The following is a 23,735-nucleotide window of genomic DNA, read 5'->3' as shown; positions in this document are numbered from 1 at the left end:
TTCTCTTTAGAAAAAAAAAATAAGTTTTTAATTTTGAGAAAAAAGTCAATCGAATATGTCATGTTTACAAAATGCCTTCAAAGTAACACTTTAATTAGCATTTGATTCAACACTAGGGATTCAATACTAGGTGACACACAAACACCGTAACATTTATATTTTTGTTTCCTCATTCTAGGTTTTTCATTAAATTTTTCTTTTTCATTTTCAATAGAAAAACAAGTTATTTTAAAAATATTTTTCTTGTATCTTGTACCTGTATGACTTTATTGTATTTAATGGGTTTTGTTTTGTTTTGTTTTCAAACACGATAAATAAAATGTTCCCTTGCAAGAAAAGAAAAGCCATTTCCTGGGACTTGCCCTAGATTTATGGTCAGATTCCTGGGCGTGCTTTCACATTCTCTCCAACTGTAAGTTTCAGAGTCATGTTTTTAAAGGACATGTTTGACTGAGTCATCACAGATTTCCACCTTAAGTTTTCTTTTCCTCCTCTTGAACTGAATCAGTTTCACTTTCCATTTCCATTTCCTTTCACTGAGGCAATCGCTCAGAAAAAGGGAGAAAACATCAGCTGATGTGCCCCCCTCCGCGGCCCCCACACTCCTTATATAGCTCCTTCAGCACTGACTTGAGGCAGACTCCGAAAATTTCAGAAGAACGAATCAGCTGGGAGCCCCGCTTTTCAGAATGGAAGATAAGCAGATGGCAGACATGAGGTCAGTGACACAGGAATGCATCAGATCTTGGATGCAGATTGTAAACTGAGCTTCTGGGTGCATGCAGGGTCCTGTGTGGTCCGGTTGCTCATGGATGAAGCGTGCGCTTTCTCTGTGTTTTTTTTTTTTTTCCAGTGGACACACTCAGGCTCCTGGAGCTTCTAGAACTGCTCCCCTAGCTGGGAGCCCGGATGACAGAAAGGCTTGGCAGGAGTGTTAGACCCACTTGGGCACAGTTTGCAGATTCAGAGTTAGACCTCGGGGGAATTACTCGTTATGGGCTTTTTGGTGGTGGTTTTCTTTGAAAGGACTAAGAGGTTAAAACCTTCTTGCCTTTTTAAAAGGAAGCATTTCTTTTCAACAGATATTATTATAGGTGGAATTGGTAGTGCAAACGCAACTCCTGCTGAGAAGAATTTTGTTCTGAAACGTTTGATCAGTCCTAGGTGGGAAGTTGAAGAAACAATTATTACAGATGGGCATTTTTCCAGAAATCTTTTACGAAAACAAAACAAGAAGCTTAGGGTTTGTTTTATTTCTGTGATCAGAGCTGGGGAGCAGCAAGCAATCTCCCATCAAAACATAATGACCTAATCTCTTTTTTAATACTGATGTAATAATGTCTAGTGATGGAAAGCAGGTCAGTGGTTGCCTGGGATGGTGCGGAGGGTTGGCGCTGGCCAGGAGGGCACACTGGGGAATCTTTGGGGATGAGATCGAGTCTGTAAGGAGATAATGGTGGTGGTTGCTTGGCTATATACATTGGTTAAAATTCATCAAACTGTACACTTAAAATTTTATTGTATGTAAAGTATAATCTTAGCAAACTTGGTTTTTTAAAATGCATGTAGACATGCTTAAGATCTGCCATCAGATAGAGCTGAGAGAAGAAGAAACTGTTCCCATCAAACACCCATGGGGAGGGAGGATCCCAGTGACCACTCAGGGAGTGAGGAAAGAAAGCCCCCCCCTCCCCCGCCAAATGCTCTGAGGGGGCTGGTATTTGGGGATGGGCTGGGTAAGAGGAAGTCACTGCCAAGTGCCTCGGGTTATGCTTTCCTAACTATGTGTCTCCATGAGCGGGGCTGACCAGAAAACGTGGCCCTGCCCAGCGCCGTGTTTGCAGGTTTGCCGAAGAGGCTTTACAGCGGCCTGTGCTTGGGTGTGTCCAGAGCCCCTGACCTGAGGAAGTCTGGGGGGTAGGGGCTCTCTAGACTCTGCTGGACTAATGCCCACATCAAGCTGCCCTGTCCCCAGAGGCTGTAGGGACAGGGGCAGGTTGGGCTGCTCCTTGACAACAGGGCTTAAAATTGCCAAAGGGGAAAAGCACCTCGGGGAAAGCCCTAGCACCTGCCGGCCGGCTGATGGACACCCTCCTCTGCCCCATGAAAAATTCACTTAGAACTATGACACTAATATGCCAGCGATCGTGGCGGTAACAGTTTCTATGTGGTCAGCAGTCGGTAGCCCTACTCTGTTCAAAGTCCTTTCCACGTTCAGATCATCTTCCCAATCGCCCGAGGAAGGAAGAACTGTGATTTTTTTTATTAGCCTCATTTTCGAGATGAGCGAAATGAGGCTCCTAGGGCAAATTACTTGCCTAAGAGAGTTAAGTGTCAGAGCAGGTCATTAATGCTGAGCATCTTGTAACTGTGCATAAGGGCCAAGAGTGTGGAGTGTCTTAATTCTTTTAATTATGCTCCCATTAGAGAGAAGGGGCGGGGACTAAAAAGACTAGGCTCTCAGTGGCCCTATTTGGAGAATGAGGATGGCTGTCTTTGAGGGAAACTCACACCTTAGAGTGCACAGAGCCACACCTTAGAAGAAGGAAAAGGGGATCTCCCCAGGGCATAGTTCCCTATAACTTGGATGGAAGGAAAAAGTAAATTCATTCAGGGACATTTTGAATGAAAGGAAATGAGGCTTAGTGACAGGATTTTAGGAAATATTCCAGAGCAGGTCAAAGAGAGAACAGAAATCCAGGTGTCTTGTGGTCATGTTCCTTTATTCTAGATTGTTTGACTCACCGGTTGATACACTACATTATCTCTGACAAGTACATGGGAAACTGCTTTTCAAAATCTCTCTGGAACAGTGCTTCTCAAAATGTGGTACAGGGAGGGGTTCCTGCAGGTACAGAATTCCCAGGAGGCTTGTACAAATGCAGATTCCTGAGCCCAGGCCCACCCCCAGATTTCAACAGACGCTCTGGGACTAGGGCCTATATCCACAATGCGTTTTTCCAAATCCCCAAACAGCTTGCGTGGAACCCCGGTCCCAGCAGATGGTGACTTCAGCTCTGACACATTCAGTTTCAGCTTCTCCTTGGAGCGGATCTAGATAGCATGACATCAGGCTCATTGTCCTTTCCTGTTTGATAAAAGCACAGACCTCAGGGCTAGCTTCCCCAGGTGGAAGCCTCTTCAGCATCCGCTTTCGATCCACGAGCAGAAAATAAAATCAGCCTGGACCCCAGCTTTTCAGAATTGAGAGAAATAGCCATCATGAGGTAAATCTGCCCTACTTTTCTGACAGAACGTTGAGAATGTCCCACAAATCTTGTTCTTGCATGCAGCTTCCCGAATGATGCCGATTCAGTGCTTGCCTATCTTAACAGTTCATGCGTTTTTATTTCTGTGGCCCAGTTCTGACTTACAGACCCTGAGGGAAGTGCTCCCAGGGGACCTGGCGGGTGGGAAGGAGCAGGAGCTGTTGAGAGAGCCCCGAGGGAGATCCTTCAGGCAAAATCCTGTCAAAAGGGCCGGGAGGGGGCTGGATGCAGCACAGTTACAGGAGGTCCTGGCCCCTGTTTTGTTTCTTGGGTGAAAAGACTGAGTCAGCGAGTTTTGTTGGGGTGGTTGTGGTTATTTCAAAAGTGTGCTTACTTCTCTGCAAAGGTGCCGATGACTAAGTCAGCATTGCACAACCCCAGTTCATAATAAGGCTGCCCTTCCCCGGAAATCTGCTCTTTCAGAACTGAGAAACTATGTCGGAGGGGAGGAAGAAATACCAGTCCAAAATGTGCCCCTTTGGCTTGTGGGTTATTTTGAGCTAAAGGCAATCGAGACCCAGCAGGCTCCAGAAAAACCTTTACCTCTCCCTTCACTGCCTGACAGAATTTCGATAGGGGGCCTGCCCAGAGATAACTCTTTATCTGAAAGACTTGCATGCACAGCAGGGCAAAGGCTGATTACCAGCCCTCTGTACTCGTCTTCCCGGGAATGACTGACTCCCCACTGCCTTGAAATCCCAGGCCCCCGTCCACTCCTCAGCTGAGGATGGTACATGAGACTCTGCTGCCTGACTGCCTTTGGGTCTTAGACTTGTATGGGGCTCCTGCACACATGAAATTGAATCTTTTCTCCCCTGCTCATCTGTCTTATGTCAATTTAATTACTAGACTAGCCGAAGAACCTAGAACAGTAGAAAAAAAATTCTTCTGAGCTGACGGCGTGTACCTGAGGCCTCCTCTTACTGACCTGAACCCATCCACAGGCCTCCCCTGCTGACGATGAACAGGGAGAAAGTGTTGCAGTATCTCAAACCGTAGCAGATGGCGGGTATCCCAACTGAGCTGGGTGCTCTGTTAGAATGCACAGTAACAGGCCCTGCATTCTGAAATCCAGATTGAGTAGATCAGAAACAAAGCCTAGAAAAAAAATACGTATGTATGTATTTATTTATTTATTTAAGAAAAAAAATATGTATTTAAAGAGGACCACAGATACTTCGCCTACCCCATGGTATGTACATAAGTGTGAGGGCAAGACACCCAGAGTGGGTGGGGAGTGGGTGGCCTGGGAAGGACACTGATACAAAGCAAGGCTTGCCCATTGAACGGGTGTTTGAGGATGAGAAACTGGTGATTAGAAATCTCGGCCAAAGGGGGAAATCTTCCTGGAGCCTTACTACTCCTACTCGCAGTGTGGTCTGAGTCTGATATCCCCCGGCAGGTTGATACAAAGGCAGTATCCCACCCCTACGGAATCCAGATCTGCATCTGCACAAGGCCCTTGGGTGATCTGGTCCCTGTGCACATCAGAGTGGGATCAGCTCTGCTCTGGAGAGTTCCTGGGCTCACTTTCTAAAGTGATGGGCTCCCTGAGTGGTGCCTGTTCTGACCAACTAATTGGGCATGCGGTCTGCCTGTCCCTGCACACATCCCATGCGACAAGCTGCCTCAGAAATTCCTGTTCTTATCATTATGAGGTTAAGGGCCTCTTTCTGAACATTTCAAGATTCTACTCTAGTGATGGCTTTGACTAGGCCTTGGGAGAAGAAGTGGCATCGACGCTGGGGTCCGTGGGTCCTGCCAACAGACTGTCACCATCCAGGAAGGTGGGGAAGAGAAGCAAGAAGGAGCGCCGGTGGGTTAAATATGGGTATTTCCTAAGGACTAGCACTGCCGGTTTTATCTGCTTTGCTCAGCAAAACCTCATGGCTGCAGCTGGAGGCCCTGAGAAGTCTCTTCCTGGGCCAGAGGGACTCCCACCTCCCCAGGGTTTCTCGTAGATTTAGAATCTCCAGGTAGGAAGGGCATCCAACACCCCATGTTTTACTTGAACTTACACATTCTCTTTATTAAGTTTCTGCCACAGTCATCCTACCCGATTGCTTTTTTTCCCTTTCAATATCTGAATTCAATTATTGCTCAGTAACTTCATAAATTGCACACATATACATATAAAGAGCATTTATTTTTTTTTAAAGATTTTATTTATTTATTTATTAGAGAGCAAGCGAGAGAGAAACAGCGTGAGAGGGGAGAGGGTCAGAGGGAGAAGCAGGCTCCCCGCTGAGCCGGGAGCCTGATGTGGGACTCGATCCCAGGACCCTGGGATCATGACCTGAGCCGAAGGCAGTCGCTTAACCAACTGAGCCACCCAGGCGCCCTATAAAGAGCATTTAGAGAAACTTTCCAAAAGCACATGTGAGCTAAATTAGTAAGTGAGGAAGCCTTGGCAAATGCGTATTGGTTTTTAAAAAGGCAATAAGTAGGGGCGCCTGGGTGGCTCAGTTGGTTGAGCGCCTGACTCTGGGTTTTGGCTCAGGTCACGATCCCAGGGTCGTGGGATAGAGCTCCGTGTCAGGCTCTGCGCTCAGCGGGAAGTCGGCTTGGGATTCTCTCTCTCCCTCTCCCTCTGCTCCTCCCCACACACGCTCTCTCTTTCTCTAAAATAAATAAATAAATCTAAAAAAAAGACAAGACAAGATGCCTGATATGACTTCAGTCTTCCTAAATTTTAAGATTTGCTTTGTGGCCTAACACATGATCTATCCTAGAGAGGGTCCCATGTGCACTTTCAGAGGATGGTATATTTTGCTGCTGTTGGATGGAATGTTCTATAAACGTCTAAGTTCATCTGATCTAAAGTGTTAAGCCCGATGTTTCTTTATTCATTTCTGCCTGGATGATCTATCCACTGTGGAAAAGGGATATAGAAGTCCCTTCCTGCTCCTGTCTTGCTGTCCATCCCCCTTCCAGTCTATTAATATTTGCTTTATAGATTTCAGTGCTCATGTGTTGGGTGCATAAACACTTATTAGATATCCTATCCTATTCTTGGATTGACTGCTTTGTCATTACATAATGACTTTCTTTCTCCTCTTTGACTTGAAGTCTGTTTTGTCCAATATACGTAGAGGCACCGCTGCTCTCTTTGGTTTGCATGGAGTAACTGTGCCTGCCCTCACTTTCGGTCTGTGTGTCCTGAAAGCTGAAGGCAGCATGTGTTCTTTACATCTGTTCAGCCCTTCTATTTCTTTCGATTGGAGAATTTAGTTCCTTTATATGTGAAGCAATTCTGGATAGTTACAGACTTACTATGGCCACTTTGTTCCTTGTTTTCTGCCTGTTTTATAAACCTTTTGCTTCCTTCCTATTCCCTTGCTCTATTCCTCTGTGATTTAATGCTTCCCTATAGTAGAGGTATGCTTGTATTCTTTTCTCTTTACCTTTTTGTGTATTTAGGACAGGTTTTTCTTTGTGGCTACCATGAGGCTTAAATAAAACATCTTATAACAGATTATTTTAAGTATATAACTTACGTTTGAAAGCATACCTTTTTACTCCTCCACTTAAGTAGTTGCCTATCTTCCTGAATAAACTGCCTTTTGTTACCATAAATGTCCTAGCATGGTCAGCTCTAGCATTGGTGAAGCTGTGGTATGGATGAAATATCCCAAAGCGTTCCATCCTCAGGGCTCTCTCACGGGTTCAGGAACGTAGAGTGAGCTTTTCTGCTTGCTCTATACTTCAGGAGCCATTGACATCTCCCGGAGCTTATATATGACAGGGTGGGAAGATGTTTTATCTTGGAGAGAGAATCTTTATCAATAAGTGCTTAAAATATAGTCTGCTGGGGCGCCTGGGTGGCTCAGATGTTTAAGCATCTGCTTTCAGCTCAGGTCATGATCCCAGGGTCCTGGGATCGAGCCCCACATCGGGCTCCCCGCTCGGCGGGAAGCCTGCTTCTCCCTCTCCCACTCCCGCTGCTTATGTTCCCTCTCTCGCTGTGTCTCTCTCTGTCAAATAAATAAATAAAATCTTAAAAAAAAAAAAAAAAAAAGAATTGGCTCACATGATTATGGAAGCCGAGGATCATAATCGTGGCCTGCTGTCCACAAGCTACAGACCCAGGAGAGAGCCAACAGTGTAATTCTAGTCAGAGTCCAAAGGCCCGAGAACTGGAGGGATAATGCCATAGGGCTCCCGTCCAAGTCTGAAGGCCTGAGAACCAGGAATGCCGACGGTATAAGCTCCAGTCTAAGGAGAGGAGAAGACCAATGTCCAGCTCACACGGCCAGACAGACGGAATTCACACTTCCTCTGCCTTTGGGTTCTACTCAGGCCCTCAGCAAACGCGGTGAGGCCCATCCACACGGGGGAGGGAGGTCTGCTTTCATTCAGTCCACTGAGTCAGCTGCTAATCTCTCCTGGGGACACCATCACACACACCCCCCCAGAACTAATGTTTAACTAGACATCGGGGGTCCCACAGCCTGGCAAGCCGACACACAAAACCAACCTGTAACTGCGTCCCAGGTGCAATGCTTAGCAGTCGCGCCATCACAGTGACCGGGTTTATTTTCTCCACAGTGAGGTCAACAAGGATTCTCTGGAGAAAACCCTTCCACAGCTGAAATGCCATTTCACCTGGAACTTACTTAAGAAAGACAGTGTCTCAGGTGATCTAGAAGATACAGTGTGTCACCAGATTGAATTCTTAAACACGGAGTCCAAAGCTACAATGTACAATTTCTTGGCCTACGTAAACCACCTGAATGGGCACAGCGAGGCGGCGCTGGAGCACCTGCGCCAGGCGGAGGAGCTGATCCAGCGGGAGCACCCGGATCAAGCGGAAACCCAAAGTCTGGTCACCTGGGGTAACTACGCCTGGGTCTACTATCACCTGGGCAGACATGCAGACGCTCAGATGTATGTCGACAAGGTGAGACGAACCTGCGAGAAGTTTTCAAACCCATACAGCATCGAGTGTCCCGAGCTTGACTGCGAAGAAGGGTGGACACGGCTGAAGTGTGGGGCAAAGCACAATGAAAGGGCCAAGGTGTGTTTTGAGAAAGCTCTGGAGGAGAAGCCCAACAACCCAGAATTCTCTTCTGGGCTGGCCATCGCGACATACTGTCTGGATAATAAACTACAGAAGCCACTCTCCATGGATGCTCTGAAGCAGGCCCTTGAGCTGAATCCCGACAATCAATACATCAAAGTGCTCTTGGCCCTGAAATTGCAGACGATGAATGAAGAAGCTGACGGGGAGCAGTTGGTTCTGGAAGCCCTGGAGAACACGCCTTGCCAACCAGATGTCCTTCGCAATGCAGCCACATTTTATCAAAAAAAAGGTGATCTAGACAAAGCTATTGAACTGTTTCTAAGGGCATCGAAATCCATTCCAAACAATGGTTACCTCTATCACCAGATTGCGTGCTGCTATAGGGCCAAAATCAAACAAATTCAGGATACGGGAGAATCTGAAGCTAGTAGGAATGGAGAGAAGATTGGAGAACTAAAGCAGTGTGCTATTGACTATGTGATTAAAGCTATCGAGAAGGGAGTAGATCCGCTGTATGCATATTCTGATGAGCTCCTGGAAACAGAAGACTATTATCAGATAGCTTGCAGTAAGGAGCTCCCCGGCACTCAGAGGCAACAACCCCACCAGCACTATCGCGACTTTCAGGGGCGTCACGGGAAGTCTAAAGACACTGCTACCCAATGTAATTTGGAGGGTTTGCCCACAAGCACAAAAGCAACAGAGGAAGGAAAGACGGAATACCCACCACAGAACACCGCTGGAAATCAGCTTCCACAAAATGCACCAAATTCTTGGTATCTCCAAGGATTAATCCACAAGCTGAATGGAGAGCTGCTGCAGGCAGCCGAATGTTACGAGAAGGAGCTGGGCTACCTCCTAAGGAACAGCCCCACAGGCATAGGCAGCCTTCTCCTGCCACTGGCTGAGCTTGAAGAAGGCAGTGAGGCAGTGGGCCGGGGCCCACACAACCCCACTCCCAGAGTTCCCGGAACCCTGAGCTGAAACACAGAGGAGGGATGGGAGCACAGTCAGGGAACCCGCGACACCCCAGGACTGCTTTAGGGTACATTTTTGTAGAGTTGCTTCCTCGTATCTGTCTCCCCTTTCCATCCCAGCCGCGCACACCCCTCTAGCCTGTGGGCCTTACAACAAAATTACCCGTGGACACAGGGCTTCGGCCTGCGTGACGCTGACTCATTCTTAGTTTGCCCTCCATTCATCAGATCTCCCCCATCTCTGTCCTTACTGAGACTCTTAGCTGGCCACTGCCTGCCAACAGCTCTCCCGGACTCTGCCCCTTTGCTATCTAGCCTTCTGGAGCCCCTGAAAGACCACCTTTGAACTAACCCTGGAATATTCCTTATGTCTTCCTCTTGGCTTCAGCCATGTGTTTATATATATTCTCGATTGCGACACTCCAGTAAATATGTGTTCTGGATAGTGATGCTACAATAAATTTTAAAATTGTGACTCAGGATTGAAGAAAGTGTGTGGTTTGCATGTGTGACTAAGGGTAATACTCATTCCCCAAGTTTCTCTCCGGGACACTGTCTAGGAACAGTGGGTAATGATACAGCCGTACCGTACCATTCTCGATGTGCCCATGGGAGCTCCAAGGTGGAACCGGCCTGCCCTTGACTTCTGTTCCAGGCCAGGGCCTCGGCTGAGCCCAGGGCCCAGTCAGCAGCTGCTGCTACTGAGCAGAGTGGCTGTGCACCCAGAAATACCTGGGCAGTGGCCTCCCTGACCGTGTGTAGGGGACACCAGTACGAGGCTGGCTGGAGACAAAGGTCTTCACCCTCCTGAGCGAATGAAAATATTCAAGTATTCATCTCCCCGCTGGGGAAACCCACAGTGCCGTCCACCATACAGCAACTATCCACCTCTCCTCGCCCCACTCCAAGGCCTGCATTCGTATGCTCTCCTAGTGGTATCATCTGATTGTCTGTGTACAGAGGAAGACTGTTATATGCCAGTTCCCAGACAAGACAGAGGGCCCGGCATTCCCAACTCCTTTGTGAGTAGAGGGTCAGAAACTTGACTCTTTCCTCATGCAGAAGGGGAGTTCTGGGAAGGTGCTTCATAAGCAACATTGGCTATAAAAGCAGCAGACTGGGCGCCTGGGTGGCTCAGTTGGTTAAGCGACTGCCTTCAGCTCAGGTCATGATCCTGGAGTCCAGGGATCGAGTCCCGCATCGGGCTCCCTGCTCGGCAGGGAGTCTGCTTCTCCCTCTGACCCTCCTCCCTCTCATGCTCTCTGTCTCTCATTCTCTCTCTCGCAAATAAATAAAATCTTAAAAAAATTAAAAAAAAAAAAGCAGCAGCCTTCGGTGATGGTGCCCCCCAGCCCTGAATTATCTGCTGGCTCCAGCAAGGCTGGGGGAGCAGCCGAGTGCCCAGCAGTCAATTGCTGACTCCTGGCCAGCCTTGGCCTACAGCAGCACCGTCTCTTGTGTCCAGTTCCAGGGGAGTTGCTGGGTCCATGGAATATGAATATATGAAACCAACATTGAGAGCGTGGAGGAGCGTGGGGTTGGGGGCAAGGTGGGGACTGGCTACAGCGACAGTGGGGGGGGCGCCATGTAGGTGAGGAATGGCCTACCATATGCAAACACACGTGCTCAAGGACACAGATTTTAAATAGTAGAGTGGTGATCAGGGAGATTGGAGGTTTCCCCAACAGGGTTACCTGGTCCCATCCCCAGGAATTATACATAGATGACTCCGAGAAGGATCCTGGACACCACCCAGGCTGTCCCTCCATGCTCAGAGTCCCATCCACCTTCCAGACGGCATTGACGATCCCAGAATTGCTGTTGACTGGTCCTAACCTACACACGTATGCTGTGATTTATTTTGCTGCCCAGACAATTTTATTGAAAAGATGCCTCTGCATCTACAATCTACCATTGTCTGAGGGAATACCCTCAATCTGCACTTCCTGGTGTGTGACCCTGACCTCGCACAACTCTGCCTCCGGAGACCCAGAGGGGAGTAACATAAATTGCTGGTTTTCACAGACATCCACTCCCCCTTATTCCCTGGGAACATATCCAACCTTACCCAACTAGTAACCTGGTGGGGACTTAGAGCTCCGAGACTGATGCCATTTTACCACCTAGGCTGTGGGGCAGGCTCGGCTGGTGGTCACACAGCATGTCCCAGCAGATTCCAGGGCTGTCCACAAAACAGACGACTGGAGGAGCGGGGTGGGGGGGGGGATCAGTCTCCCCAGGGGAAACCATGGACTCCTCCCCTCAAGCTTACCAGCTCCAGAGAAGCAGGGACTCTAACTCCTCTGCTCACAACTATATGCCCATCCCCATAGTGCCTGGAATGAATGAGGCTCTCAAAAACTTTTGAGGAATGTAGGAACACACTGTCTCCCCTGAGAATCTGACACTGCCATTATGACCAGCTCAGAGTCACATCTTCCAAGACAACTTCTCTGAATCCTAGGAGAGGGTGCTGGGAAGATGAAACAGTAAGTGCCCAAGCTACAAAACAGTAACAATAAAACAATAGCAGGTTATGTGCTGGCCTCTGAACTAGGATCTGTGCTAAGCGCATTGCTAGCATCTAAAAACCAGTGTGGAAGGTACAAGGCTCAGAAAGTTTTGCTAACTTGTCCGAGGCCCCACAGCTAGGGAAGGGTATGACTGACACTCAAGCCCATAACCGTATGAAACCAAACCGCCCTGCTCCCATGCATTTCTGTGCATTCTGATGTGCTATGTCCTGATTTTGCTGGCACAAGCCAAGAGGTTTCAGGCTGTACTGCAAAGGCGGTTCAGAGCCCCGATTTGTGGATTTCTACTAGAATCTTTTCCTGTCATTTTCTCCACTGAATCCAAATTCCCCTCCCTCACATTGACTCCTGTGTGTGATTCCTGAGCATTCTGGCTTTCCATCTTACTCCTCCTTCCCACTGTGTTTTGCAATCTAGTGTCAGGTTTTTAAATGCATCCTGATACAGCAAATTCACAGGACCGTGAGAGTGGTAATGCTCCTCAAGCTACATGCAAAGAAATTTAGAATTATGTCTGTGCAGGGCTGAAACAGCCCCTCCAGAACCACCAGCAGCTGACACAGGGAGCTCCATTTTGTAAAAGTCAGGCCCGGACAGCAAAGATCTCTTAAACTCTCAGTGTATACTAGACTCGGACTTTAAGATTTTCCTCTGCAGTTCATTTTCGATTCATTCTCATAGGAAACTGGGAAGGGTGGAGAGAGCCACACTCAGCAAGTCGTGGCCTGTCTTCTCTCTCCTTTGCTCTACTGGATGGAGTTACCATTCCCTAATAGGCTGCTACATTGTGTTTTCCAATGAGAATCCCAGGAAGTTGGCATCAGGGGTCCCTAAGACACCCACCTGGGTTTGGTGATTCACTAGAAGGACTCACAGGACTCAACATACCATCCTGCTCAAGCATTAGACTTATTACAACAACAGCAAACTCAGCACAGGGAAAGAGTGCATGGGATGAAGGCGAGAGAAACCTAGGCACAAATTCCCCAGAGTTCTGTCCCAGTAGAATCCTACAGATGTGCTTAATTCCTCCAGCATCAAATGTGACCACACGTCTGAAGCTAGTTGGAGCCCCAGTGCCCAAGGATTTTACTGGGGACTCGTCACATGGGCACCCCCTGCTTAGCACATATCAAAATTCCAGACTCCCAGGAGGAAAGCAGGTGTCAGCATTAACCACATGGTTTGCACAAACATCGTGGGCACAGTAAACCAAACTAATCGGTTAGGGAATGGGGGGAACATTCCCAAAATCCCAGTTTCCAGATGCCAGCCAAGGCCAAATCTTGCAAGCAGGCCTTTCTAAGGATCATAGTCTAAGGCCTGATACGTTAACCCTTTCCTGCAGTTCATCCCGTTGGTGTTCGCATGCCACAGGTACCTACCCCTTTATCCTTCCTTTTCCCAAACTGTGCTTTCACTGTGTTTGGGTGGGTGGGGGTCCTTCAAGCACAGACTGAGGGGACCCACGACCCCCCTGGGGTTCGCCAACATGCTAAAAGGACTCACATCCTACGCAGGCCGGCAGAATCGCCGCTAAGTTTTATGATAGTGTAAGGGAGGAAAACAAATCTTTTTCACCTACACTCCCAGGTTGTCCAGCAGGGGCCCTGCCAATTAGGCTGACAAAAGAAAGATTGGTGGGCGCCTGGGTGGCTCAATTGGTTAAGTGACTGCCTTCGGCTCAGGTCATGATCCTGGAGTCCCTGAATCGAGTCCCACATCGGGCTCTCTGCTCGGCAGGGAGTCTGCTTCTCCCTCTGACCCTCCCCCCTCTCATGTGTTCTCTCTCATTCTCTCTCTCTCAAATAAATAAATAATCTTTAAAAAAAAAAAAAGAAAGAAAGATTGGCAAGAGAAAAACAGCTGTTTGTTAACTGGGACATCCACCCATACACCTAGGGGAGCTCAGGGATGCATCACTTAAAGGGATGAATGGAAGTAGAGCTTATATAGTGCAGGGGAGCAAAAATCTTTCTCCCTCTAACCTCCTACATTCAGTGGCTGGGCCCATGAATCCAACTGATCAGAGCCAGGTGAACAAGAGAAAAAATAGTTTAAATTACATACGTACATGCAGGAGTTCATAAGGAAGACGTGGCTTCCAGAGGTGCAAGATGACTGAGGCTTATAGACCCTCATGCAGGGTTAGTAAGTCACTGGCAGACCTAATCCCCCTCAGCTGGTACTCAAACCTGGCAGAATGAATTTGCTGACATCATAATGTCAATGGATTTTCCTTTTCTTCCTTTTTTTCTTTTTTAAGATTTTCTTTATTTATTTGAGAGAGAGAGTGCATAAGCCTGGGGCGGGGGGCAGAGAGACAAGCTGACTCCCGGCTGAGCGCGGAGTCAGACGCAACATGGGGGCCCTGAGACCTGAGCAAAATCAGACGCTTACCCTACTGAGCCACCCAGGCGCCCCTCGTTGAATTTTTCTAAGGCTTCACGGTCTAGTGCGGGGCCTCCTGTCTCCATGAACACGTGCAGCCCAGAGAGGCCAGAGATAATTGAACTGGGATGCTGCAGTGGCAGCACCAAGCACCTGACAATCCGGAATGATGTTGACCGTGTTGAACTCTACCTGAGTCCTGTGCTACTGGACAAATGCTACGGCCAAAAACTCTGCCTGCCCCCCCAACTCTGGTGTCTGAGAATGTGAAGAGTTAAGCTATCCAGGGGATTGCAGCCTCAGTATCCATTTTGTTTCGTTGAATTATTTGTCCCCATGATCAGTCAGAACAAAATGCCTGTAAATTTAACTTGGCCAAATCTCTCTCTTTCCCCACGAGAGCCTGAAATTTGACTCCCCCCTGAAGTTTAACAAGTATTGGAAGGCCAAACAATCCCTTTCCAAGCTTGGCTGACAACAAGGAAAGATTTCCTGATCTCGCCACCCTCTCCCCTCCCCTCCAACATCTTGTTTCCAGCCTTGTTTATACCTCTACATAAAGGAAAAGCCCTCTTCTAACTAATCTTTCAGACATTTGCAGATCTTAAGACCAGAACTGTCTCCCTATTGCCATAATCACTTTCCCTTAATCCAAGTCTTTTTTCTCCCCCACTTTATAAACTCAATTTTTAGAGCACTTTTAGATATATGGGAAAATGCACGGGAAGTACAGAGTTCTAATATACCTCCCTCCTCCACTCCCTCACCCCTCCTCCAGATTCCCCTATTATGAACATGCATTCGTGTATATATTAGCTCCAACTACACGAACCAATATTGATACATTACTCCTAACTAGAGTCCATGGTTTACAATAGGGTTCTTTGTATCGAACACAACATTGTGAATCTCCCATTACTTTATCATCATAAGAGTTTCATCGCCCTAAAAATGCCCTGTGCCCCCACTATACCACTTCTCCTAAAGCCCTGGCAAGCACTGATCTTTTTACCCTTCCTATAGTTCAGCTTTTTCCAGGATGTCACAGAGTTGGATTCATACAGGATATATAGCCTTTTTAGGATGCTTCTTTCACATAGCAGTGTGCATTTAACGTTCTTTCATGTCCTCTTCATAGCTTGATAGTGCATCCATTTTAACTGCTGAACAGTATTCCGTTGTGAGAACGTACCACAGTTTGTTTACTCCCTCACCTGTTGAGTCTTGATCGCTTCCAATTTTGGCACCAGCAGTGGTGCCTGATCAGCCAGTTCACTGAGAGGAGATGGGTATAATCCAGCCCTGCACCTCTGCTTCTGTGAGTCCAATCCCCAGGTGGTATTTTGCCTGTCCTAGGAACAGTGAGCGGCTAGATCTGACCTAAAGACCCTCGAACAACTGATGACCTTTGGTGAAGGCCAGTGCCAAGACACCTGAAACAAACACATGCCTGGCTGGACACTAAGGATGTTAACCACATATTGGGGCACCTGTCATACAAAATGTTTCATTTCCAGAACATCAATCTGGTGGTCAGCTGGCACTTTTACAGTCACATATTCCTTGTATCTGCTTCTGCAGGTTTTCTATGACTTGAGATACAAGTGCTGGTTTGGCGGTCCCAGGCTAGAGCCTTCTGGAAGCCTTAGAGTGAGCAGCCAGCATCCTGCACCTTTGCATAGCCTCAAAACACCCCCCCTCCAGAGCCAGGTGTGGTCACAGCACACATTCTTAGAAGTCTTCTCTGCGTAGGGAGTCAGGGGACTATGCTTCTGCAAAACAGTTCAGTTGAAAGATTAAGAGTTAACCCAAGAAGGTTTTTCAGGAAGAAAGAACCCTTCCTCTGTGATTACAAAGCAACCAACGTCGACTGCTCTTGTTACAATTAAATGCTTATGAATTTGTCTCTCCACCTAGATGGCAAGTCACCCAAGAAGAGGAAACAGGTCATATCCGAGTCCCAAGATATTTCAGACAAGTCTAAAACTGTTAGCCTCCTAGATCCTGATAACCTATCTCATAGATATTATAAGAGCATGCTACGCAAGACCTTGAGCCTAGTTCGTTTGTAAATGTGCCTGAAAAGGTACATTGACGATGCCAAGCGAATGAATACTGACAAGTAAAAATATAGACACAAAAATCCAATCATAACTACAACACGAGGGAGTCAGCCGGAAATCTAATTTATGGTAGCTCAAACACAGCCATTAAAACCCCTCACATGGTATGAAAATTAGTGTACCTTTCAGAAAAGAGTAGTTCGTGGTGCCTGAATATTTTTTCTTATGGATGTGATGGCATGTATTTGCCAAAGTGAGTAATCTCCAACGTTTGACCTCCAGGCTTTGACCTCCAGAGGTCAAAGCACTTTGACCTACATTGCTTTAGCATATTGTATGAATTATTAAGGTGCACATGGAGACACCAAGGCATGGGGGAATGAAGTTACTGACTCGGAGCCTCATAGAAAGACAGGTAGGTATTGGCAGTGAGCTCCTGACCACTCTTGCATAGCGCTCCCGCCTGAAAAGGACCTAGGGATTATCTAAGAAAGTACTTCTCAAACTTTAACATACCAACAAATCACATGGACATTAGGAGGACTCTAATATAGGAGGTCTGTGGAGGGGCCTGAGATGCTGGACTTCCTAAGCTTTAGTTGATGCTGATGCCACTGGTCCACAGACCACACTGAGAAGCCAAAGTCTAGCTCGGTGGTTTTTAGTGACAATTATTGAACAACACAATTACCTTGGAGTTCCTTCCTTCCTTCCTCCCTTAATTAATGAATGAATCATCAATCAGTGATAATTCTGATGCCTGGGCCTCCCTCTCAGAGATTCTGATTTGTTGGACTGGAGATCAGCTCAGGTGTCAGAACCCGTTTTTATTTTTCAAAGATTCCCAGGGAACTTTCCATTTTGCAGCCAGGGTTGCAAACCACTGTCCAAGGCTAACCCTTTTATTTAACTGATGAAGCAACTGGTAAAGTTTATTTATATATTTTTAAAAGATTTTATTTATTTTTTTGAGAGAGAGAGAGAGCAAGAGCAAGAGAGAGAGACAGCACAAGCAGAGTGAAGGGCAGAGGGAGAAGCAGACTCCCCACTGAGCAGGGAGCCCGTGCAGGGCTCAATCCCAGGACCCTGGGATCATGACCTGAGCTGAAGGCAGACGCTTAACCAACTGAGCCACCCAGGCGCCCCTATTATTGCTCTTTTTAATTTGTGAATATACATCAGCGCACGTGCACACACGTAGACACACTCACACGCTTTATTGGCTGTTTCTTCTCTCCCTGATGCTGCTCTGTCCCATGTAGCTCGTGGGTCTGTTTTTCCCAAGGAGACAGTGGGCAAGATTCTGCAAACCTGATCAGCTGAGCCAGAGCCCCACAGAAGCAGGAGTACTGCCAGAATCATAGCAATCACGGGACACATGAACACTTCCTCTGTCTATCTGACAAGTTGTCACTAGATGTCAATAGGTGAAGGGGACTAAGGGGCACAGACTTCCAGTTATACAATAGATAAGTCAAGGGATGTGAAGTACAGCATAGGAAATAGAGTCAATAATATTTTAACAGCTCTCAACGGTGACAAGTGGACACGAGACTAATCATGGGTGATTATTTCAAAATATATATAAATGTCAAATGACTATGGTTTACACCTGAAACTAATACAATATTGCATGTCAGCTATACTTCAGTAAAAAATGTTTATGCATAATAATTTTATGCACAAAAATTCCAGAGCCACCCAGCTGTCAGTACAAACAGCCCTTCTAAACTTCATGTCAGTACCAGCTTACACTTCCACGCCTTTCTTTCAGATTTGGATTAGGGCTGGCGATTTACAGAAAGTAAAACTCAACTGGCCTGCTAGAAACCTCCCTTCTGATACAGAAGTAGAAGGAAAGAGCTGAAATGGAGAGATCCCCCTTCCAAAAATCTCTTCTCCCCCACACAGGTCAGCCCTTCCCAGGGAAAGGCTGGATGCCTACTGCCCCCGAGGCTTTGCCAGGCTCTGTGTGTGGGCACGTCCAGGGCTCCCTGACTTGGGCCCTAAGGTCAGAAGACCCAGACTGCTCTGGCCTGAAGCTCACAGCACAGCACCCTGTCTCAGTAACTGCACAACCAGAAACATGGCAGCATTCTCCAAATGCTGTGGAGTTATGGCTCCGTATGCTCCAGATGGGAAAGGGCTCTAGCTGGAGGCCAGTGTAGACTGCCCACTGCCCAGATGGAGTGACTTGGGACACATCATGAAAGCAACGCCCCTAATTGCTGAATGCTCTTCAGTGAGACACGCTTGCCATGTGTATTGAATTTCGTCTCACCACAACCTGTGAGGAAAGATCTAGTACTCTCCTGATTTTATAGGTAAGGAATTAGAGCTTAGGAAGGTGGACCAACTAGCCCGTGATCACATGGCCAACAGTGGCCAAGTCCAGCACTGAACCCAGGCACTGTGATTCCAGATAGACTTCACCACTGAGCACCACTGGTCTGTGTGCACAAAAGCAAATGAAGGCAAAATGTCTTACTAGTTCTCATTGTGCCCAAGCCGGGGAAGAATGAAGTGGATCTCAGAGGGGAAAAAAGTGTCCCATTGGCCCCATATCTAGAATAAAAATTATTCCATGGTGGAGCTTTAACCTCTTGCATTCGGAGCACATAGCCCTAAAGTAGGGGAGACGGTATATGTCTGGAGAATTTCCCGCCATCAGGTGATTCTGTCAAGTGACAGGTCTCGGACATGCTTTCGAATGCCCCCGGATTTCTCCCTCCACGTAAAACAATGTTTGTCTAAAAGCCACTGTTCCCTTTAAGTGAACTTCTGCTCCCACAGTGGGCCATCTTGGTCCTGGTTCCCTTCCTTCGGCTCCCCTGGGTACTCCACTCTCCATTTCCATGCTCCCATTTTGCTTAGAGTTTTACTGCTACTTCTATCATTAGAGTATACTTTGGGAGTGGGATTGGGATTCTCTATCTGTGGGCAGTCTTGAGATGTGTTGAATTGGGGAAGAACACGTGGATCTAAGCCATCTCCTGTGCTTATAAGATGTTAAGAGGGCCAGTACATTGTTCTAGGAACAATGCAACGGGCAGATGTGGTCTACTGCAAATTGCCTAAGTCCCTCCTTGGATGAGAGATAGAAAGATGTCTTTAACTCATCCAGAGAGAGATCTTGCACTACATTCCTTCTCAAGCACACACTTTTCCTAAAAAATTCTTTATATTGGAATGCATAAAATAGATACATTTCCTGTTTGATATTCCTTTTCTGGTTAATCCTTCTTGTCTATATAACCTTCAACGTAAGAAATGTCAGGACACCCCTCTGTGTGCTGAAGCAATTATGTAGAAGTTGCCTGCAGAGAAAGAAGAAAGAGCCCCAGACATCTGGGAGCCAGCCCGACACTCTAGGCTAGGCCCTGGTGTTGCTAGACAGCAACCCACAGCAAGAACCCGTGTCCTCCCATAGCACCTTCACATTACATCAATACCAGATGAGACCACCCTGACACCATGACAGATTATGGCAAAAACAAGGCCACTCCATAAACATGTCTGAACGCAGACAAAAATGCGAATGCCGTCCAGCGGGGTCCCAAAAAAGGCCAAACACAAGGGGAAGCTGTCTCCACTTCTCTTCTGACGGCATTAGGGATGTACCGCAGTGTTGACAGGGCACAGAGGGAGAGAAGGGTTTTGTAGTGTTGAGGGTAGGGCTAAAACGATTTTGACATTAGCAGAATTAATATCTCTCGAGCTGCCTTCTAGAGAACACATAACCTACCTGGTGGTGCCATGAAGTGACGAGCATTTCCTCAGGGTTTTTATGTCAATGACCACAGAAGCCAGAGAGGCAACAGATACTGGGAAGACAAGAGCACTGCGGCGTAGAATTTGACTATTCAAAGTGCTGGCTTCATTCCCATTAGACTGAACGCTCCTAAAATTACAAATAATTGTTGTCTATTTTTTCAGTGACAGATCAAATGGGAATCCCCTTGAAGAGAGCCTGGTTCAACTGAGATGTCACTTTACGTGGGAGTTGCTAGTTGAGGACACCGAACTGCCTGATCTGGAAAACAGGATCTTGGACGAGATTGATTTCCTAGACACCAAATACAACGTGGGGATCCACAACCTGCTGGCCTACGTGAAGCACCTGGCGGGCCAGAACCAGGAAGCCCTGAGGAGCCTGCAGGAGGCTGAAGGCTTAATCCGGCAGGAACGTGCCGCCCAATCAGATGCGAGACGTCTGGTCACGTGGGGCAACTACGCCTGGCTGTATTACCACATGGGCAGACCCGAAGAAGCCCAGGCTTACCTGGACAAGGTGGAGAACACCTGCAAGGAGTTCGAGGCTCCCTCCCGCTACAGGGTGGAGTGTCCCCAGATGGACTGTGAGGAGGGATGGGCCTTGCTGAAATGTGGAGGAAAGAGCTATGAACGGGCCCAGGCCTGCTTTGAGAAGGCTCTGGCAGTGGACCCGGAAAACCCTGAATTTAGCACTGGCTATGCGATCGCCACCTACCGCCTGGACGTCTTTAACAAAGCAACACAGGTCAGTGAGGCATTCTGTCTGCAGACCCTGAAAGAGGCCATCAGGCTAAATCCAGAAGATGCATATATTAAGGCTCTCCTTGCCCTGAAGCTTCAGGACGTAGGCCAAGAAGCTGAAGGAGAAAAGTACATTGAAGAAGCACTGACCAACATGTCCTCGCAGACCTACGTCTTCCGATATGCGGCCAAGTTTTACCGAAGAAAAGGCTCTCTGGACAAAGCTCTTCGGCTCTTAAAAATGGCCCTGCGCGCCACCCCCTCCTCTGCCTTCCTGCACCACCAGATAGGGCTTTGCTACAGGGCACAAATGATCGAAATAAAGAGAGCTGCCAACTGGCAGCCCAGAGGACAGGTTAGAGAAAATTTTGACAGAATGGTACGAATGGCCATATCTCATTTTCAATTTGCTCTGAAACAAAAGCCCACATTTGACATTGCTTATATACACCTCGCAAGTATGTACATAGAAGCTGACGACTACAGAAGCGCTGAAGACACATACCAAAAAGCACTCTGCTTGAAATCACTGGAAGAAGAAAAACTGCAAAAGATACATTTCTACTATGGTCAATTTCAGGAATTTCAAAAGAAATCTGAGGTCAATGCAATTATCCATTATTTGAAAGCAGTAAAAATAGAGAAGGCATCATTGTTAAGGGATAAAAGTATGAATTCTTTGGAGAAATTGGCTTTAAGGAAACTTCGTAGAAATGCATCAGATGTAGAAAGCTTGAGCATTCTTGGGTTCATCTACAAAGTCAAAGGAGAAATGAATAAGGCCCTGGAGTACTATGAGCAGGCCCTGCGGCTGGCTGCTGACTTTGGGAACTCTGAGACACAATCCCTAGCCGTGGAAATATGAACCACGTTCACATTTTGTTTGATTTTTAGGTAAATGTGTTAACTCTAATCATTTTTTCTGCTTGCTACTTTCAGAAACATATTAAGTAATCTACTATAGTTATACAAGTTTTTAACATTTATACTCAAACCTGATAAAATATTGTTTGTATTCAGTAGTGAATAGTGAAACAGATATATATACATTTCTGTATGTGAGAGTGAGAGGAACCATTTCTCTGTGTATGTTATCTAGTAGAAAAACAGTTTTTTGAGTAGATTTGTAGCAAATAAAGCACTGGACTTCCATAAAATAAAATGTTTAATTCATTTGTTTTATCAACAAACAGTTTTCAGTGTTAGACACTGAATATGGTGATGTGGGGGAGGAAAAAATCTTTTTACTCTACCCATCTTAGGTTCACTGGCCAGGACCCTGAATGAGACGGACAAGGACAGATTAACAAGAGAAAAACAGAGGTTTATTAGCACATGCATCTCACATACACATGGGAACGCCCAGTGATGAGTAAATCAAAGGGTGGTTAGAACTTGGACTTACATAGCATCTAACAAACGAACATTACATTTAGAGAAGGGATAAGAAAAAGGAAAAGAACCTTGAGTTTCTAGTGTGGCAAACTGTAGGAAGGTAAATATATGGGGGAGATTAGTGGAAAATAAGAGCTAGTTAATAAGGTCTGTCATGTAGATTTCTCCAGTAGTGACTCTGGGCTGATAAGGGCCTAGAGTTGTCTCAGGCAATCAACTTCTCTCTCGCTGGGTAGAGAGGGTAAGGGGACACCTTTACAAATTTATGTACTGCTTTCAGGCAGATAGGGGGATTGCAGAGAGTTTTTCTTACATCTGCTTCTTAATTGCCTTCAGCTGAAAATAATCCATAAGCCAGGCTCCTGGGTGGCTCAGTCAGCTACGCATCTGCCTTTGGCTCAGGTCATGATCTCAGGGTCCTGGGATTGGACCCACATCAGGCTCCCTGCTAAGAAGCCTGCTTCTCCCTCTGCCCCTCTCCCTGCTCGTGTGCATGCACACTCTCTCTCTCTCTCTCGAATAAATAAAATCTTTAAAAATAAAAATAATAATCCATACACCAACGTGGCATATTTTGGAGTGGCATACTCTGCTCTTTCAATGAAGCAAGCAGACATTTCCCCAAACCTCCTGAAGTTCACAATCTAGACAGAGAGACAGTAGAACAAGTGCACAGTCAATTCAAGGTCAACTTTCTCCATGAAGATGCTTGGAAGTTCATTTATTGCCAAATTGTTCCAAGCAGCTTCTCTAGTTTTATGCCTTTTGAAGCACTATTTATTCAGTCATTTTCTGGTCTGAACAAGAAATAGGAAAAGGAGGGCGCCTGGGTGGCTCAGTTGGTTAAGCGACTGCCTTCGGCTCAGGTCATGATCCCAGGGTCCTGGGATCGAGCCCCACATCGGGGTCCCCCTGCTCTGTAGGGAGCCTATTTCTCCCTCTGCCTCTGCCTGCCACTCCCCCTTCCTGTGCTCACTCTCTCTTTCTGTGTCAAATAAATAAATAAAATCTTAAAAAAAAAAAAAATAGGAAAAGGATACTAAATGATCTGAGAGACCATCAGTAACAATCACCTTTGATTATGACATTTTATTAAAAGAGGTTGCACACCGAGCAATATTTTTAAAAGGAAAAAATAAGGAAACCACATGACCTTTTTCATTCTTATGTATATTTTGGGAGTGGGTGTATTTATTTCCTACTGTGGCTGTAATAAGTGACTACAAACTTGGTGGCTTAAAACCACAGAAATGTATTATCTTACAGTCCTGGAGGTCAGAAGTCCGAAATGGATTTCGTTGGACTGAAATCAAGGTGTTGGCATGGCCACGCTGCCTCCAGAGGTTCTAAGGGACAAGCCCTCTTGTACCTTTACCAACTACTAGAGGCTGCCTGTATTTCTTGGTGGGGACCCTAATCCACAAGACTACAAGTCCTCAAGGAACTCACAGACAGACTGCACAGGCCTTTGGATTTCTACCAGAATTCTATAGGAATTGAAGGGACCAGACTTTTTTTATCGTTGAAGGGCAGACATCAGAGTTACAGAGATGCAATCTTCCCCACTT

The 23,735-nt window shown here is 46.7% G+C and overlaps 2 protein-coding genes across 2 annotated transcripts; both read left to right on the top strand.

The window, feature by feature from the left end:
• The first annotated feature begins 562 nt into the window (after positions 1 to 562).
• On the top strand, positions 563 to 21,929 carry LOC118012953 (interferon-induced protein with tetratricopeptide repeats 1-like). Its single transcript, XM_035008549.1, has 2 exons — positions 563 to 718; positions 20,194 to 21,929. The coding sequence occupies exons 1-2, from the start codon at positions 690 to 692 to the stop codon at positions 21,635 to 21,637; spliced, it is 1,473 nt and encodes a 490-aa protein (XP_034864440.1). The 5' UTR covers positions 563 to 689; the 3' UTR covers positions 21,638 to 21,929.
• Positions 636 to 9,756, top strand: LOC118012952 (interferon-induced protein with tetratricopeptide repeats 3-like). Its single transcript, XM_035008548.1, has 2 exons — positions 636 to 718; positions 7,818 to 9,756. The coding sequence occupies exons 1-2, from the start codon at positions 690 to 692 to the stop codon at positions 9,274 to 9,276; spliced, it is 1,488 nt and encodes a 495-aa protein (XP_034864439.1). The 5' UTR covers positions 636 to 689; the 3' UTR covers positions 9,277 to 9,756.
• Positions 21,930 to 23,735: the final 1,806 nt, after the last annotated feature.

This window comes from Mirounga leonina, unplaced genomic scaffold (assembly GCF_011800145.1).
Source record: "Mirounga leonina isolate KUSES-001 unplaced genomic scaffold, KU_Mleo_1.0 Mir_152, whole genome shotgun sequence".
In the NCBI taxonomy this organism is placed as follows: domain Eukaryota; kingdom Metazoa; phylum Chordata; class Mammalia; order Carnivora; family Phocidae; genus Mirounga; species Mirounga leonina.
Note: the sequence above shows the minus strand (reverse complement) of the source record. Positions and strands in the feature narration are given on the sequence as shown.

Coding starts and splice junctions, on each gene's coding strand:
- LOC118012952 (XM_035008548.1), top strand. CDS start 690: ATGGAAGATAAGCAGATGGCAGACATGAG. Junction 719..7,817: donor AAGCAGATGGCAGACATGAG/GTCAGTGACACA, acceptor TTTTCTCCACAG/TGAGGTCAACAAGGATTCTC.
- LOC118012953 (XM_035008549.1), top strand. CDS start 690: ATGGAAGATAAGCAGATGGCAGACATGAG. Junction 719..20,193: donor AAGCAGATGGCAGACATGAG/GTCAGTGACACA, acceptor CTATTTTTTCAG/TGACAGATCAAATGGGAATC.